This window comes from Manis javanica, chromosome 12 (assembly GCF_040802235.1).
Source record: "Manis javanica isolate MJ-LG chromosome 12, MJ_LKY, whole genome shotgun sequence".
Lineage (NCBI taxonomy): Eukaryota > Metazoa > Chordata > Mammalia > Pholidota > Manidae > Manis > Manis javanica.
Genome location: NC_133167.1, coordinates 22,691,783 through 22,712,612, shown reverse-complemented (window position 1 = coordinate 22,712,612; position 20,830 = coordinate 22,691,783). Strand labels below are relative to the sequence as shown.

Genomic DNA, 20,830 nt, shown 5'->3' with positions numbered 1-20,830 from the left:
AGTTCTTAAAAGATGTGTGATTTCTCAAAATAAAGGATACAAAAACATTACAGAAAGGAAGAAATTTGCATACAAAAGTATGTAGGTCTTAATACTTAAAAAGAGTAAACGGATATAGGGTATCATGTTAATGGATGGAATCTCAGGGATGCAAGGCAGGACAGAGAAGAAGATACTTAAAGTTGTGGTTATATGGCCTTGTTCTTCAGACAACTGAGTCAGCAAACTGGACTACTTACCCATCTAGTAGGTTTTATGTGTGAATATAAGTAGTAAGTTCAATTTCCCATGTTTCTGTGCATACTATTTATTAAATAATAATTCATCAATTATTTTTTGTAAGAAAACAGTATTCCATTTTAAGTCAGAGAAAAATGCTCATAGTCTGAATTCTTTTTAAAAAAGTATTATTTGAATACATTTCACTGTTTTGATTTTACAATTAAAGGTAGCCCATTGCCAAAATGCTTCTAGTTAGTCTTAAAAACTCACATTGTCATTTCATGAGACATAAAAAAAGACCCTATTGATTCCACCAGACACTAAGGAGAAGAAATTCAATAGAAAGGTTAATGTAAAAAAAATTCTGGTGCAATCATTTTATTTTCCCAACTGAAAGAGTTAAAAAGAACAAAGGATTCAATCTTACTGTTTTTCAGTTTACTTATTTATTCATTCCACAAATATTTGCTGAGCAACCACTATATGATAGACACTGTGTTATATGCTAGAATTCTGCAGTGAACTAGATATGGCCCTTGCCCTCAAAGTATTGATTACTTAGGAGAGTAGCCAGAAATTAAACAAATACTTAAATAATTGCTATAATAGATGTGTTAAAGAGAGGTACAAAATGCTATGAATGTAACAATGGGAAGAATTCAAAAAGACAGAGGAATTAGAAAACTTCCCGGAAGAAATAACTCTTAAATAGAGATCTGAACACTGAACAGAACTTAACCCAGACAGGAGGAAGGGCATGCGTCTGTTTGTCCTTAGGGAGAAGGTCTGAGAATGAAAGGAAGGACAGTAGACTTAGAGAGATCCAATATAAAAAGGAAGTTGGCAACAACTGAAAGACAGCCATGAGTTTTAGTATCATAAACCATAGCGGAAGACAAGGCAGGGGCCAGATATTATAGGAATTTATGAAGAATTTTGGCCACTGTCCTGAGAAGAAAGAAAGTTTTAAGAAGAAAAGTAATATAATCTAGCATATGGTCCATGCTTGCTTGTATTTTCTACTGCTTTTCTTTCAGGAACTCTTCCCAGGGCATCACTGATGCCTCATTCCTTTTTTTCATGAATGCTTCCCAATACTTCCATTGGATGATGTCCTTTGGAATTTGAACTGACCCTCACTCACTATGGAGAGACTTTGTACTTTTTTAGATATTGATTGCTTCTTAAAAACAACCAACCATTTCACTTGAAATTTCATCTCTCTGAAAATACAAAATCACTACTATCCACAAGCTGAACAAGTGAAAAAGGTTTGAAAAAATTTATTGTCAAGTATTCAGAGCAAGGCTCAATAATTGCTGCTTAAGGAGTCAAAGAAAGAAGGAAGAAATCCAATAGAGTTAGATAGAGCCTCCTCTAAGTAAGTGGCCATGAGGTTCTAGGCACCCTGATAGTTACTTTTATTCTTGGAAACAAATGTGACACTAAATTGTTTAAGATTTACTTCAGTTATTCAATTAAACATTCTGATTTCAATGTAGAGATTTAATAGAAATGATTTCAAAGAGGCTCATGTTTATTAAAATAAATACCTTAATTTTTATCACTTCCACTGAATATTTCAATATAATGTTTTATAGTTAAATGGGTTCAAATCATAGATCAGGAGAAATAATTAGGTATTTTTAAATGCAACAGTTTTCACAGTTTATTTTTACACTTTTGAACTTTAAATTATATTCTGAGTGACCGAGAAAGACCTTTAAAATTGATTTGGTCTCATACAAAATTGTTTAACAGATCTGTCCTTTTTTGAAAGAAAACAAAGCGCTCCATTTTTAAGAGTCAGAGAAAAATAACGCTTACCAAAATATACACAGTTATGAATTTTTTTAAAAGTATTATTTGAATATATTCTACTGTGAATTTTACAATTAAAAGCCCATTGCCAAAATGCTTCTAGTTACTCGTAAAAACGCAAATAAATACCAATTGTTCTCTTTCTTTGAACCAAGCAAGGTCTTTGCTACTTATAAGTAAAAGAGGTAAAGAAGTAACCTTTAACACTCAGGCCCCCAAGCAAAGAGTATCTAAGAATCATAGAGTGAAATGGGTTTGTTACTTGCATTTTTCCCTAATTAAGGTTAAGAGAAGCTTATAAATTCATTATACTCACCATTTAAGCCCAATTTAAATACCACAACCCCCAGAGATACAAAAGAACACTTTGCATCTGCTAAGCATCTTAATAAATTCATTTTTAATTTAAGTACATTTGCAACAAGGGCATTTTTTCCTGGAAAATTCCTTAAAATATAGGGACTTTAAAAAAAAACACACACACAGAAGTTCTATTAAGCAGTTTTAGACTTTAATAATATTCTCTTGGAAACATTATATAGAGTTAATGTTTTATACTAATTTGACTCAAGCCTAGAAAACAGCAGCTAATTAATATTTACACATATATTAGTAAAAATGGTCACTATATACATTAGAATTATAAATTACACTGATCTAGTTCATACTTCTACCCTTTCCAATACTTCTTCAAATATGTTTCTACTAAATGCACACCTTTTTTAATAAATACTACTGAATTTATTGTTTTTAATAGATAAAATTGTCAAATATAACTTTTATTTAATATTCCATTTAAATGATTAAGAAGAATGTTTCAAAAATACGCTTCCATAACTGTCTAAGCAAGAATATAGACATTTTTTTCTTTTGATTTATTATGTAAAGTCATGCTGAAGAGCATTGGGATTTTGAGTCATTGTGTATTTTCAGATTAAATGGTATTTAACCTCTGAGGAAACAAAATATACAGTTTTTTTTTAAGGCTAAATGCAAATTGCATAGCTTTTTAAAATGCTACAAGTTTTATGATTAGATTTAGTACAAAATCAAATTTCAATTTAAAAGCCAGCTGTAAATACATACATACAAAATTGCATATGTATCATATTTAACAGTCTTAGAAACAGCTTTCAGAAACTATCAAAGTTTTGAAAATTCCACTTAACCCAGAATGTCTGCTTTGGCCTGACAAGCATGTTTAAATAATATTCTTTCTACTTCCTCTTTGGTATTCTCCATTTCATCCAGCTAAGATTTCATCATCTAAATATAGGAAACAAATGCAGCTTTACATGAAATTTAGACAGAAAGAGAAATTAAATAAAAAGTTGGAACAATCTGTTTTATTCTAATACTTTTTATTCTAATTCTAATTGTTTATCTGACCAATGTATTTCTGAAGGTACAGTTTCTTTGATTCTAATGATAGTGTGTTCTGAATATTTTAGATGTTGAGCTTCATAGTCCTTACTCACCATCTGTCCCAAATAATTATATGGAAGAAAACCTTAAACTACTGTGTTCAACAAGTAAATAGTTAAAGAATATAAATAATTGATACAGGAATCTTGTTTACCTGTCCACCATTTAACGACATTACAAATACACCACTGATTTATCTTATAAAGTTATTCAGGGAAATTTAAACTCAGGCTTGATCTTCCTTACTGTGCAGGCCAATCAGAATGAAACAGATACACTGCTTTAAAAAATAATGGGCTCACGTTATTTTATTTTATCATTTTTTTTGGTAAATGTGAGAATATAATACATGTGGACATGCCATAGATGTTTCATTTAAATAATTTTTTCCTGCCCAATTTTTAAATTTTCTAGAAGATGACTACTTTTCTCATCCTGATTCCAGACAACGTCTCCAACACAAATCATTCTGTTATTTAACGAGCTAAAACCAAACACAGATAGGCAGTGATAGCCAGTGTTCAAACTATTTAAGAAAGCATTTTATAACCCAAAGGAGTAACATAATTTATGAATTATAGATTTATTTTTAAATATGCATTCTTCAATGTAGGGTTCTCTAAATTATGTTATGCAGCAGACAGTTTAGCCCAGACTTGGGTTTAAACATAGGTAAGGAAGATATGGGAAACAAATACAAAACAAATATAAAAATCACCCCCTTATACTGTTGGATTTAATTCTCACCTGCTTTGAACTGTCAAAGGACAATAAAAGGTAGACCCTGAAGCTAGGAGTAGGCTGAAATGTAAATATTTCAGAACTTTATAGTAAGCCAGACTTATTGCTCATCCTTATGGAAAATAGCTCAGGAATAGGTGAAACCAGGGTTACCTGTTGCCACTTGAAGCTTATCACTGCCATAATTGCCCCGATTTTATTGTAATAAAACCATATGCTACTGAAGCCAAGGCCTTGGGCTCCAGCGAGCCAATCAGCATCTTGCATTCTCTGAGTTAACAGCTTTCTCGGCCTTCCCGCAAATATTTGTCCTTAGAAGAGTAACTACATTTGAGTATGAGACTGAAATAATGTAGGTCCATTACCAGCACTGGAAAAGCAATGCATATTTCATGACCTATGGAGAGTGGTTCAAAAGAACATACTCATACATGAAGAATATATATATATATTCATATATATATATATATATATATATACACCATAATAAAAAAGGATGGTAGTCCCATGACATTATAAAATATAAATTATGAATTAAAAGACAAGGATAATATTTGGATTTATCAAATATTTGAGGATAGGACATTTTCCTTAAGTGAACTATCCATAAAGAAATAATACCGGAGTTTTATTTTTAAAGATAGTTTTAGATGGCATTATTTCTTATTTATTCAAAAAACTCCCTACAGCTCTGCCAAATATACAATAAAAGCAGCTAATGTTTTTCAGAATTTGTTACATTCTCATAACATGTGTTTTCATTGTCTGAGAAAAGATGCTTTTTAAAGAAATTTGTTTTCTTTAAACACTATACTTTCTGACTTTCTCAAAGTCATCCCCTTTGGCTATCAAAGAGAGAATATTAATATTGGGAAAGATATCTTAATGTAGTGACTTACTTTTATTTCATCTTTCAGTACTAAAAAAACATGCATAATCATCAAAATATAAGGCTCCTAGACAACAGCATACAGAAGTCTAATTAATTACTGATGTTAATATCCCAGGTCAATGGATCAGCTGCTAACTAAATTTATCTCTTCATAATCCTAATAAACACTATTTCCAAAACAATTTGCCCACAACTAAATTTAAGTCACTAATTAAAAATTATTACCTTTTATGGTAGTAATTAAAGATAGATATTAACACTCCTTATATATACTCTACATTATATATAACACTGCTTTACACTTTAGTTGACACTTAATACTTATTTGCTTAAGGTGAATATATGAAACAGAGAAAATAAATGTAAGGTATAAAACCTGGTAGGTCAGGTACCTTTTTAGAAGTTGTTGAGTTATTGAATGCTAACAAACAAGGAAGACCAATGGAATGACAAAGGAGAGAAAACCCTGAAGAATTCTAATGAGGGTAGAAGGTCTAATAGTTTATTCCCATTACTTGCTATATTTCACCTTGTTTGAGAGAGTTCACGAAGTTTAAGACAAAAGCAAAAAATCAGTGTTTTTATGTCTTGCAGTTTTCTATTATATGTCTTAACCTTGTGACGATGATAAAGTACATAGTAAATAAGTTTTAGGGTCTTTTTCTAGCCAACTATGTGGTGTCTAAGGTGTAGCATTAAATATTGTCAACTGAGTTTTTTTCCCCAAAAAGAAATGCAGAAACTTGGAGGTTAGAACAAGCTGGGTTAAAAGGTGTTTACAGAGACAAACATCAAGGTTGATATAATAAAAGTATCTTGAAAATAATTTATTTCAAAGTATTTTCAAAGTATATTTCAATAAAATATATCTAACAAAGTTTAAAGAAGTTTCTCCAAAACTTTATAGGTTTTTTTTTTTAGATTATATATAAGCAATATTCAATCCAATTTCAAAGCCCTACTTTTTCTATGTTCTTCAGCTCTTGGGAGATGTACTAGATGGGATATTTTAGTTATAGTAAAAGAAAACATTCCTATCTAGTTTAGGTAAAAGGAGAACACTTCAAAGATACTGTTGAATTCCAGGAATATCTTAAGGACTCAATGGCTGGAATACAACTTGTCTTTGTAAGTAAACTGGAACCTGAAAATGAATGTCTCCTTCGTCAGTAATTTGAGGTAAGTGGTCTTTCTCTGCTCTCTATGTCTGTTTCAGTGTGTTTGCTCCATTCTGCTGTCTGCACAGCTTTCCATGACACTCAAACCAAAAGAAAAAAGATGGCTGTATCTGGTATCCATGTGGTCAAGAAATGAACTGATACAGACACTTAAGCGCTCTTAGTCACAATTCCAAATCCTCATGGGAAGGGACTTTTATTGACTCAGACTGTGTCTAATGCCCACACAATTGACTGATGATATCACATTGAAATAGCATGAGGAAAGACTCACATATTCATCTAGAGAATATATCATATGTAAAATAGTGATCTATAATTATTGTTAAGTATTAAGAAAAATGTTTATTTGTCCATTCAACAAGTACTAAATGAAAACCTACTATATTTTAACCATTGTTCTAGATACAGACTATTCACATAGTAAAAGAGGTAAACAGGGTACTTGGCTAAGTTGTCATGAATCACAGAATCAGACAAAACAAACAGCCAAAGAAAACACTATGACACTACTAATTGGAGATGACAATAAGAATGGAAAATATTTTAAAAATTTAAGTAATTTCTTAAGTTCTTATAAAAAGAAATCAATGCAGAATGAAATTTAAGAGTCCTGCCCATGATGTCTCTCTAAACACATGTAGGTTTGGGTGATTCTTAGAGGAAGGGAAATTGCACACCTCTTTAAGAAGTTGCTCAATGAATACAGTTACATAAATATATTTGAAGACTATGTATTCCATTGGATAGGTTAAAACAAGTTTACTCTTCACTCACACATTTCAATGCTTACCAGAAATGATAGCATACTGTAAAATAACCAGATCTCCTTTACATGAACTGTACTTACTTTAATGTCAATATTGGACAGTTTATGTACTTTGGAGGGAAGCTTCTAAGAGTATAAATGAACCATAATGGTTACCAGGGTGAAATTTTATATCACAGGCTTCCCCTGCTATCTGAAAGTGGAATGTCCCTATGAAACCTTTTGTAAGCCAAATGGAGTAAAACAAAAAGCAATGAACATTTCCTAAAAGTGAAAATCCTCTTCGGAATTCTTTCCATTAGTGATAACAGGTACTAATGCAGGTCTTTCATTAAGAGTAAAGTGGTGAAAAGAAAACTTGTGGATAGTGGGGGAACCTATAAATGAGGAGCTTTTAGCATATTCTAAGGTATAATTAGAGTATGGGCTCATCCAATATGGTAGTTCTATGAAGATTTCATTTAATAGTCCCTGCTTTCAGGGTTCACTAAGAAAAAACACTTACGGTATAACTCAGCTCACCAAGAAACAGGGAATGGGGCATCTGGAAAGTTCTGTCCTTGGCCCACTTCTTGGTCTAACTCTTCTCAATTTCCATTGACTATTTTATCTAATCCCCAAATGTTAATTTACCATTGAGATGCTGAGGTCTCTTAGCTATCTATCTACAGTATAAGGTGCTCTATCTCTCCAATTTAATATTTAATTCCATCCCCAAATTTGTCTCCATCCACACTACACTATAGGCTCCATGAGGGCAAGAGTGATGAGTGATTTGCAGGTGTATGTCTAGTATCTAAAGCTGTACACACACTAGTACAAAATATCTCTGACTTAGAGCCTTTTTTCTATGTCTTAATTTAACGTTACTCCCAGTGGAATGTTCTTTTCTTCCATCCACACACCTTGTAAGCCCCTATTCATTTTCTCATGAGTCAATTCAAGCACCTCCTTGATGAAATCTTTCCTGAATTCTTCAGAATTAGTGATTGCTTTCATTGTCCAGCACCTACACCAGCCATTAAAAAAAGACCCTACCTCCAATCTGATTCTGGCTTCCTATTTCTGTTTGTGTGTGTGTGTGTGTGTGTGTGTGTGTGTGTGTGTGTGTGTATATCATATATTATATATACAAATATACACATATACATATATACATATTTATTTATGACACATCTGCAACTTTCTATAAGACTGCAAGATTGTTGAAGTCAAGGACTACAGCTTACTTGCTATTGTATCCTTGGGCTAAGACTATTTGTTGAGTGAATGAATATATGTCACTATTAGAAATGATAATTTTCCAAAGGAATGAAGATAAGTTAAACAAAAAAGATGTAATCGGTAAGCAGGAAAAAAACAAAACAAAACAAAAAAACTAAAAGCACTATCATTACATAAATAGATGAAACTAGAGATATATATGCTTGGGTTAGTACAAAGTTTATATGAAAATCTGGAGATAATATAGAATATATTATATGATATAGAATGCTTTATTCTATAAATTTCCAAAGCGACAGAAAAGAGGCAAAAAATGAAATTACTAACTAAAGTGTCCAATTCTTATCTGATTGGTTCTCTGGTCTTCCTGGTCCCCAACCTAACAGTTTTCTTCTTGCCTAAAGTTCAAAAAAAGACACCAACAACTACTTTTAACAGAAACAAATTTCCTGCTCCAAGTAGAAACTTTGGTCCTACTTATTTTTTTCTTTCCCAAATCTGTTCATTCTATTAATCTATTTTTTTATTCAAAATGGTTCCTTAAAAAGTATAACATCTAACAGTATAAACAGGTTCAAAGATCTATATGTTTTCATATTCCTAAAGATTAAAAATTGACTAATTTCTGATCATTACATTATATTCTGTTACCCTCTAAGAGCTTAAAATTATAAAATATATATATTAAAGGCATATTTATATTACTTATTCTAAAGACTATCACTTACAATATCCATGATATTTTTTTGTTCAGTTAGTGAAATCTAGTTCTATGTATAGCAAAGAAAACAAACAGAAAAACAGAGTTCTTAGACTGCCCTTTAAAATTTTCTCATATTTTTCTGACTTAATAGATTATTTACCCTATTCTTTTCCCTGATATATAATTCAGCTGAGTTAGTTTTGTTTTCTATAAACATCATCGAGTTTCTTAGTATTTCTAACTAAATCTACAGATCATATGCCATCAGTATTTCATTTTCATGATGAGTAACAAAATCTATCTGAAAAATAATCAAGACAATTTAGAAGCATGCAATTAAATTTTAACAACTAATTGATATAGTCCCTTGAAGTGGCTTTTCTAGTATACCCTGTAAGTGTTCCTTTCTTGAAACAACAATCCAAAAGAGGAAAAAAAAATGTTAAGTTCTTTGTAGGCACTCTCATTCTAGGAGTTAGATAACTTTTACTATTTACTTTTGATAAACATAATTAAACATCACAATTATTAAAAAGTTTCAACACAGAATTCATAGACCCAGAACTCTGTCAACCAAGCAGTAGAATATGGAAACACTTTCATTCCCTGTATCAATCTAATATGACAGTCATTTTAAAAATAGATATCATGAGCTTCATAATGTTTTGAGGTGGTTTGTTTTCTGAGGTTTACCAATTTGAGACACATTTATTACTTCTAGCTTTTTTTAACTACTTACCTAAGTACAGAATTATTAAAATTATCATAGTTTTCTAAAAAATAATTCACTATCCACTAGTTCGGTGTTTTAGAATTTGAAACAGTTTTGTCTTGATTTACACAAAAGAGTGCTCCTGAGAAGAAGTATTATTGAAAACAAAATCGAATATATTCTAGGGCTGCTGTTACTTAAATATATATCTTATTAATTCTTGTATAAATAACAAATTCTTAGTTGTACAAAAGACCACATCCTCATGTTACTTTGTCAAAGTCCCTTTTAAGTTCAGATTTTCCTACACTTCTTTCAGTTAAATCAAAACGTAAGAAACTGAAGGCATTAAGCACTATTAGTCTGTTTAACAGCATAAAGATAAATGAGAGCCAAAACATATTTGTAAAAGGACTCGTTGCCTCTGTGTGAATTCATATCTATATATGCATTTGCATTTATGTGCAGTGACTTACATAAGTACCCATAATTTCCTGTGAGTCTACTTTAAATGATTCGTAGGTTTTCAAACATGGATGTATTTTCTTTTCTAAAGGTATTAGTCTTATTATTATAATATAGAATATATTATATGATATAGAATGCTTTATTCTATAAATTTCCAAAGCGACAGAAAAGAGGCAAAAAATGAAATTACTAACTAAAGTGTCCAATTCTTATCTGATTGGTTCTCTGGTCTTCCTGGTCCCCAACCTAACAGTTTTCTTCTTGCCTAAAGTTCAAAAAAAGACAGACTTGCTAGATGCCATGTACTACACTCTGACAGAATCTTTTCAATCTTAGGGCAACAGTGACTGGTCTGCACTCAGCGTGTCAGTCATGATGACACTGTTACTCTTCTTATTTTCCTGGGTGTCCCTGGGTATCTCTTATCTTCTGCCCACAGTCACCATCCGTGACAGGAGATGAGCATAGCCATCAGGTACAAGCAAGCTGGTCTGTCTTTATGCACTGTGGCACCACTGTCCACTCACACAGAAGAGAAGAAAAAGACAGAGTCACCTTACCCGCAGAAAGGAGAGGTCCCGGTTGTGCTCGATGCTGGTGATCTCCAGGTTGCCCATGACAACCTCACAGTTCTCATAGTATTTGCGTAAGGCTCGGTACTGCTGCTCCAGGTCAGAGAGAGAGCTCAGCTTATTCTCTGTTCCTGCACACACTGCCAAGACAAGAAGATACACGGGGAGTTATGTAACCTTTATATGACATACACTATGAAAATATCTCCCTCAGCTGTGTTCCACAACATTCCACTCATATTAAATTCCCTGAATTAAAGTTTTCTGAATGGTACTAAGACCCATACCCACACACTGATAAATGTTTTTTTTATTTTTTCCAGCTTTACTGAGATATAACTGACATGCAACATTGCATAAGTTTACATGTAGATTTGACACATGTATATATTACAAAATGATTACCATCGTAGCATTAACTAACACCTCCCTCACATCACATAATCACATTTTCTTGTTGTGGTAAAAACATTTAAGATCTACTCTGTTAGCAACTTTCAAGTATGTAATACAGTATTGTTAATTATAGCCACTCTATGGTACATGAGATCCCCAGAATTTATCATTTTATGAATATAAGTTTGTATCCTTTGACCAACATCTCCCCATTCCCCTACCACTCCTAGCCCCTGGTCACCTCATTCTATTCTCTATTTCTATGAGCTTGGCTTTTCTAGATACCACATGTAACTGGTAGCATAGTTTTATATTCCTAAACTAATATGCTAACCACAGAGAGTAAGAAGGTATGGATTCTGTTAGAAACACATAGGAGATAAACTTAATCACATTTGTGGTGAGCATATAAAGCATGTAAATACATTTAACTTCAATTAATTTAGATTTTCTTTAGGATATAATTTAATCTATTTTCAAATAGGGTGAGTCTACATATCTAAATAAATCAAAAGATGATAAAAGTAACTTATTTTTAAAAATATCTATTGCAAAACAAGCTGCTCTTATTGAATAAATGTTTTACATACTTAAAACTTATACCTTTCAGTCCTCAAAAATACTACCTTTTGAAATACAAAATTTTAAATACAAATGTTAAAAATTTAGATTGAAATATTTATAAACATAGACTACAAATGGAATGCACAGCAAAATATAAACTTATTCTTATCAACTGGGTCATCACTCTATATAGTCATTAGCATTCTAAAGTATAATGGACTGATAATAAATTATCTCAGTCTGCCATCTTTGGGGTGGGGAGTTTATTCTTGAAAATGTACATATGTGAGCTTATAAGTATACACATATGTGTTTCTAATTTGTGTTTGTATTGAAACCTTTCCTATCTCCCAGAACTCAGAGTTTACTTATTCCTTCTCATGGTTTGTATACCATGGTTTGTATCCATGTACAAAATTACCATTTAATGCACCAACTCTAATCTTCAACTGACTAAAAAACTGTAGTATGAATCTTATAATAAGAGTATGGAAAGTTGAAAAAAAGTACGGAAATTTGGATGATGAGTGAATTCTCTTTGAGTAACTTACATAATGTACACCAATTTAAAGCAAGATATAAAACATAAACTTTGAAGACACTAGAAACAGAGCTTAGTTATAAAGCCATATAAAACACCTGTGTATTATGCACTCAGAAATGACAAAGAACTCATGATGCATGATGTGGTGTTCAAGGGAATATATAAAAATCAGTGTACAGATATTTAAATGAAAACATTTCTAAAATACTTAGTATATTCTGACCTTTTCTATAGAAGCTTAAACAAAGTGGAGAAGTATCTATTAATACAACAGTAGTAACTATTTTTGTATATTTTGCAAGAAGTTATTATTTAATAATATTCATTTAGTTGCTCTAAAAACAATTTTAACCGGCATTCAGAAAATTACCCTCGATTCAAAAAAGTTTCCATTGTTCAGTAAGTGATCACCCCTGTTTTGTATATACAATATGAAAACAAAATTGGAATATGCTCAGGAATATTTTTCAGCAACTAAAAAATACTCCAAAAAATAGAAAATCTGATTAATCACACTATTCTATCCTCCTAACATTCTGCTCTTGAAGTTTTCATTACACACAGTTCAACTGAGGAAATATTTTTGTCTCAGTGAGACTTTCCTATAGATTTATATTTGATTCAAACCACTATCCATAGTCAGTAATATATTCCTCATAATTTTTATCTTGAAAGACAGACTTGATTTTAAAAGAACTAGTTTGGATAGATGCATAAAAATCATCTGTATTTTTCTTCATAAAGCCTTCACTGAATGTCTTGGAACTTCTATTTGTCAATTGATTTTACAATCAAGCAATAAATCCAAAACAATTCTTAAACCATCCAGTTTTATTGATTTCACAAAACTGTTCATCAAACAGAATTGAAAAATCTTCTTCATCAGCCAAAACAAGTTTAAAAACTGCAGCCCACTTACCAACATTATTATGAAGTGCTTAAACTATAAGCTTATAATAGCTCAAGCTTCAAAAACCCTGAATTTACATGTGCTCCCTAGAGTTTTCATTTCCCTTGTAACTTCAGCAGTAAAGCTATGTGAGGCCTTACTAAAATCACCAATTATTCTATTTGGTATTGATTTTGTTACAAATGAAGCTATACTTGCAAACATGGGCTTTTTATTCTTCTTGCTTTAAGATTTATATCCAACAGTGAATGAACTACATAATCCTCATTCAGTAAAAAATCATGAATATAATTAAATTTGTGGCAATATAAAAGGTAAATTAACAAAATTATTCATTTGCTTCATGGGGACAATGCATTAGAAGCAAAATGAAGAAACCCTAACAATATCCATGTTAATACTAACAATAACTGCCTCCAGGCTTGTTATAACTGTGGCAACCAGCACTCCATTTTGCTTACACATAAAGACAGCAAGAAGGAAGAAAAAAAAAAACTAAACTAAATCAAAGTTTTGTCTTTCAAACCAAATGTCTATGTAAGATATGAATTAAGAAGTGAATAATCATTTATATAGCATCTACCACTAACCTAGTATAATGGAAAAGTATACATTGATTAAAATGTCCAAGGTATTTTATAAGGGATCATGTGGCTATAAAAGACACACTGGGATGAAAGCAGCCAGCAGTATGCATATAAGCCATGTGCTTATTGTGTGTACATAATTCAGGGACTGTATGCACACACAAAAAAAGAGAAAAATTGGTAACCTGAGAAAAATTATTTAATTTTTTGATTTAACACTGAGAAGTACTTTGTCCTTTCAGAACCAGTAACATAATAAATATGCTCTAGTTTAATGCACTTTGGCATTTAAGAATCTGAAACTATAGTAAACCTCAAAATATAAAATATTTAAAGAGCATTTAAAAAGCAGCAAACATTTTCAGTAATTGTTATTGAATGCTGTTATAGTTACATGAAGAATACAAGTTCTGGCAGCTTTATCCAGGATATCAAAATATATCCTGTGGGGGTGCATATTTACCTCTTTCACTACTGTAGTCATTGAATCCAAGCCACATTACCTCTCGTCTGGACTTTGACAGTTGCCTCCTAACTGTTTATCAGGTTTCCCTTCACTTAATTTCCCTTCAAATTAATGTGCCCCCATTAATTTGTTATCCACACAGAGGCTAGAACAATCATTTTAAAAGCATAAATCATTCATGTCACTCCCCTATTGAAAACATGCCTTGGCTTCCAATCACACTGATCATAAAGTCCAAAATTCTCACAAGAATCTGTATTCAGATCTTGCTCCAATATCATTTTCAAGGAAGCCTTCTCTGACCTCCTTATCTCCAATAGGTACCAGGTTCCTAACCATCACACTCTGTCTTCTTTGCCTTCCTTATTTTTGTTTTATGCTCTCAGAAACTACATTAGACATTTGCTTGTTTACTTGTTTATTATTTGTCTCTACATTACAATGCAAGCTTTCCAGGAGGTAGGCCTTTGGTCTCCTCAACACCTAGAAGAGCAGGCACATAGTAGACTCTCAGTCAGTATTTACTGAAAAATGAATGGACTTTGGAGTCACTGAGAACCATAACTAAGACAGAATCAGAGAGGCTGGTTCTTCCATTAATAAAAGCTGAATGAACTTGGGCAAGTCACTTCATCACTTGGAGTCTCCATTTTTCATATTAACAAAGTGGGCCTCTGTGCTGATTGTTCTTAACAATAAACCCAGTTTAAAAGTTAAGAACACAGGGCCTAGAGCCAGATTTCTAGCATTAAAATGAAGCTCAATCACTGGCCTACAGTTTAATCTTGGGCAAAATACTTACATTTTCTGTCATTCTATTTCCTCATCTGTAAGTAGACAGAATAACCACCACCATCTGATGGCACTACATGAAGATTAAATAAGTTGATACATGTAACTTGGTTTGGAAGATATCTGACTCATTGACAGAGCTCAATGTTAGCTGTTGTCATTTATTTAAATATATAGTGTATAGTATGTGTATATTATACAATGTATTGAGTCACATAAATGTAAGACTTGCATGGTGACATACTGAAATCAGTCTGATATAAAGGAATTAGCATTAGGAAAGGAAAATGGAGGTCAGAACTCCATCGGTCCAACACTTCAAGCTGTGTAAACTTGTAAAATTATTTTCATTGGGTCCAATTTTCTCTTCACAAATAGGACATTTTTACTTTTCCTTTCAGCTCAAAAACTCTGTGATTGAATTTATTTCTAAAATACTTATTTAAAACCTACTCTACACTATGTAACAGGCTGCATTCAATGAATGCCCTTAAGGAGGTTACACTATAGCAGCTTCTTGTAAACTTGTAAGTTAATCATACACTTATCAAATGACTCAGTGATCCCATTTGTAGGCATACCCCTAGAAAAATGATAGACTATGTTCACATAAAAATGTGGACACAGATGTTTATAGAAGCTATTCAAATTCACCAAAAGTTGGAAACAATTCAGATGTTTTTCAATGGGTAAATGAAAAACAATCATATACCTATTCCATGAATATCTATTCAGAATAAAAATGAATAGATGATTGATGTATCAATATTAAAAATTCTCAGAGGCATTACACTGACTAAAAGAAGCCAGGCTTAATCACATATCCCATATGATTCCATTGATACAACATTTTGGAAAAACACAAAATCACAATGGTGGAGAACAGATCACTGGTGATAATGGAGTTGGGGTATAGGGGAGTGAGGGTTTGACTAAAAGGTCATAAAGGAAATTTGAGAGATGGCAGAACTATTCTGTATACTGAATATGATGGAAATTACATAGATCCATGCTGTTAAAACTCAAGAGAATTGTACACCAAAAAACTCTATTTTACTGTACATGTATTAAAACACACACACTCAAGTCAGCCTGTATTTTACAGTGTTATGTGTTTTAGAGTCCAGCTTTACTAGGATTTTAATTTTAGACTGGAATGTTGAATCTTAACAAGTACTTTTTGCTATTTTTTTAGGTTCTTTTTAACTTATTAAAGTGAATTATTCATGAATTCCAAATATTGAACCATTCTTGTATTCCTGGAATGAACACACTTAGTGATCAAGCATTATCTCACTAATATTCTTCTGTTTTATTGCTCTTATTTTATTTGTACTGCATTTTTCTAATATTAAAAAATGTCTATCAATATTTTAAAACTACTTTATCAGATGCCATAGTGCCTAAAATTATAAATAATGTAAATGTATATGTATTTCAGAAATTTTATATTGTATATAATTGATTGTAAAGATATTAAAGAAAAGAACACCAAAATAGGAAAAATGTTTTGTAAGTTACATTGTATAGAACTGAAAATACAGTATTTTTCAATGTAAAAATCAGTATCCTTAAAAAAAAGAAATAAGTGACCCTCTAGTGTGTTCTCTGAATCTTCATTTTCTACCACTGTTTCACTGAATCTCTAAGTAACAAAATAGGGAATCTTCTGGAATTAACAACACTTTCCAAATGATCCTTGAGCCAAATGAAGAGGACATTTGGCATTGGAGACCTTCCCTAATAGAGTTGTAGCTAAAAAAGACAGGCATTCTATAGTGGGTACTGATGAAAGGCAAGTACATGGACTATATGTACTGCTATGAGCTGATCCATTTAAAATTAAATTGAATCTGTATTTTAACTCTTTTGTTTATTTACAGTAGTCTCTAAATGCCCTCAAAAATTCTTAAACTGCTTAATTATATTGCAAGGGCAACAGCCTTGTTATTGGAAACTACCAAAAAATGATTATGACAAAAATTGTACATGATTGTCTCCTGTTTATGAATGATATGCTCTGTGAGTTTAATCTATACTTGCCAACATAACAAGTTATTTTTGTAGTATTCCATTTTTTTCCATTTTGTATTTCAAAGATTAGCTTAGTAAAATTAAAATAATTATAAATTATTTTAATTATTACATGGATCATCAAAACTGACCTGTAACTGCTTGTAATTTTTAGTCCCTGTTCTTTATTGTTTTCCTGAGTTTAAATATTTTGTGGCATTTTTCTTAAATTATATCTCACAAAATCCCTATGTTGAAAGCTGGAAAAAACATAATAGAAAACCTTTACAGATTCAGAAATTACATTTCTGTCACCTATGCTTGCATAAATAATCCCCTTACTACTATCTTGCCACAATTTCCCCCATCCCACCTTTTTATCATTCTTTCCACCTCCTCTCACTCCCACACACAAAGAGTCCTTATTTACTTTGTAGTATTTTGTTTTCTGTGAAAGTGCTAGATCCTTAACTTTAATGTAGGTACTGGACTTGACAAGCAATTAAAGCAAACAATTTCCACTCATCAAGGCTTGCCAAATTAGTCATCTGCCATCTGCCCCATCATCTGGCTCTCCTTGAGATCTTGCTGTGAATCTGGATGCACTCTCTCAGATTAAGAGGGACAGTGCAAACCTCCATGCTGGTGAAATGCCAGTGGGAGCTAAGTGTGTAAACATTAGCAACCATCTTTCTTCCCTAGATTATCATGTCTTCAACCATCCCCTTGTGTGTAATAAAAACAAGCCTGCTTGTGATGCTTTATTACTGTGAGACCTTTGCCATTCACTGTAATTAAAGTGGCATTTGTGGGACTTTTTTTTCCTGTGAAAAGTGTTTCAAAGAAGGCATTACACTAGATGTTCCTAATATGAAGCTATGCTCACATATCAAGGCTGTTTCCTTAAGCAGTAATGAAGATGTACATTGAAAAACAGACTACAACCTTTCTATTGCACTGGTTGCCGAATGAAACTTTATTTTTTGTTTTCCCCATCAGCAAATGTTTACTTGGCTGATAACATGCAAAAAGTGTTTTCTAGGGACATTCAATCAAGCTATATCAGTAGCTCACAAAATTGAGAAATCGCAGAGTGAAACTGCTCCCTTTTAAGAGTTCTCCTCCCTTAAGGGACTCTCCAACTCAGGGCTGCTCTAGGGCAATCAGTGTCTTTGCAAAAACATGTAAAATGCCACTCTTCTGAAATAACTCCACACCAGGGCACAGGGCTTGGCCTTTGGAATGTGGGCTGCCTTTTATTCCCATTTGTACCTTGGTCCGCATGCCCATTTGCAGTGATGAACCCACATAACTGTAAACAGAAGCCCTAGTCCATTCCATCATCTGGGTCATCCATCCAAACCTGCTCACTCCACATAAAGTTTTCTCTAAAAAAGTAGCCATCTCTTTATATCATAATAAAAGTGTGCTAATGTTAGACATGGGATGAGAGGAACAGGTGCAGCAAACATTTTTGACAGTTGACCCTTTATACCATCTTCAGATAATCTACATGTAAAGACTAATCTGAGATCATCTTCTAACAAAATTCTTGGAAGTTTTAGAATTCAGTTCTTAGTCACATGACCTTCTTGCATAACAAAGCACCCACCTGATGCTGCTATAGATTACATTTAAAAAAGTCATATTATAATTTATTTTGAATGTTTTTCATATAGACCAAAGTCTATTGTTCTAGAAACCTGATTTTATATAATCTCCAGTAGATTGGGTCCTCTAAAAAAGATTCAGGTGAACAGTGAATAGTTATTTTTACAATATAATAAATTTCCAATACTAACTATAATTAGGGTTTCATAAGGAGATTACCATCACTAGGGCAATATCTGGCCCTCAATTTATTTGGTCACTCATTTATTCAACAAATGTTAATTGTGCAACCACAATATATGGAGCATTGGGCTAAATGTGAAAGGAACAATAAATAAATAAGGTTTTTGTTTCAATTTTAGAATATTTACATTCTGGTAGAAATTATCTGTAATATTTTCAGATATTATAATAGTATAAAATTTAGCTAAGGTCCTATTAAAGATAATGTGTTTTTTTCCTGATTTTGATTCACCATCAGCAAACAAGATTCACAAAGTAAAAAATTCATCTTATTCACAATAAAATATGAAGCAGAAAAGAATATATATATGCAATAATTTGTATTACAAAAAGTGGATATCACTTGTGAGAAGCAATTTTCATGGAGGTCTTTCTCTGTAAAGGTAGTAAATGATGTTATCAAAATATTCAGTAGTATCTACATCTAAAGAACTACCACACCTCACAAACATTATCCAGTTATCCAAGTTCATTCATATCTCTTCTAGGTCCTCTGTCACTTGTCAAAAAGGACAGAGAAATTGCTCTGACACAGGGTACACACAAGCTCCCATTCTAGATGATTTAATAACTCTATGAGCACATTGTGTTGCTGTTGTTTTAGAATTTTCTTTCATTTTGCTTAAATCAGAAATATGATATTATAGTTTTGAAATATTAACCAAGACATTCCACTTGCTCATATCACTAGAACTTTTTCTATTCATTTCACAATCTTATAGGGTTAGTCCAATCTATATGAACAGTCACTTCATTTGGAATGTTTTCCCGTCAAAGTTTCACCAATCTTTGGATTTAAAGATACAATATCCTTCAAGATCCTATTTTCATTTATTTTGGGTATATATTGAAAAGGGGATTGCTGGATCATAGAGTAGTTCTATTTTTAATTTGTTGAGATTTTGTCATCTGTTTTCTGCAACAGAGCATAGTGTGGTGGTTATCAGGGGCTGGGGTGGGGGAAATGGTTGAGATGTTGAACAAAAGGTAGAAATTTCCAGTTATAAGATAAACAGCACAGTGATAGTAAGAATATCATATAATATATTTGAAAATTACTAAGAAAGTGAATCTTAAATGTTCTCACCACAAAAAAGAAATGGTAATTATGTGACATGATAGAGGTGTTAGCCAAAGTTATGGTGGTAATCATTTTGCAATACGTAAGTCTATAAAATTAACATGTTATATATCTTAAACTTACATACTATATCAATTATATGTCTATAAAGATGGAAAAATAAAATTCAATTATGTAAAACAAAAAATATGATACCCTACTTGGAGCCTTTATTATAATAGAGCAGCAAGTAACAAAATCTTTAAGATTAATCATAAAAGTCCAACTTTTTAATGGAATCTGCATAATTCAATATGATACATAAAGAGCCAAGATGATATTTAACATTATTTTTATTATTGGACATGACCTCAAAAATGTCTGGCATTTAAGAGAAAATATATATATGTGTGTGTATGCGTGTGTGTGTGTGTGTGTATGTATATATATATATAGGGTTATATTTGCCAGATAGTGATAACACACATTTGAACTTCCTTTTCTTTACTGTGGTTTTGAAAAAAGTGTTAAGGCACTGATACCAAAAGAATAAATGCCATAATTTATTTTGTCTAAGACAATTTATTAACATGTGTATCAAAAATATTATTCAACACTAAGGCATAGGAGTTCCCTGGCATAAGATTCAATTTTAAAACTCCTGAATAACCTATGATTTCCTTTCTCTATATAAAATGAGAATACTAGTTAAAAAATAAATACTTGAATCATAGATTTAAAATCATTTAACATTTGCATTGTCATTTCTAGTTTAATGTGATTCTTTGAGAATCTGAGCAAATAAATGTAATTTATCTATATTGTAAAAATTTTTTAAAGTATATATATTTATATTGTGTAGCTGACAAGGTTAACATATACAAAAACATTTTCTAGAAGGCAAATAAAAATTTTAA

General features: G+C 31.9%; 1 protein-coding gene across 5 annotated transcripts in view; it reads right to left on the bottom strand.

Annotated features, from left to right (window-relative positions):
* The window catches only part of ERBB4 (erb-b2 receptor tyrosine kinase 4), a 1,111,691-nt gene that overhangs the window by 696,739 nt on the left and 394,122 nt on the right, over positions 1 to 20,830 (bottom strand). For all 5 annotated transcript variants that reach the window (XM_073218152.1, XM_073218154.1, XM_073218156.1 and 2 more), the window contains exon 2: positions 10,716 to 10,867. In XM_073218152.1, coding sequence (XP_073074253.1) covers positions 10,716 to 10,867 — 152 coding nt within the window. The remainder of the gene's footprint in view (positions 1 to 10,715; positions 10,868 to 20,830) is intronic.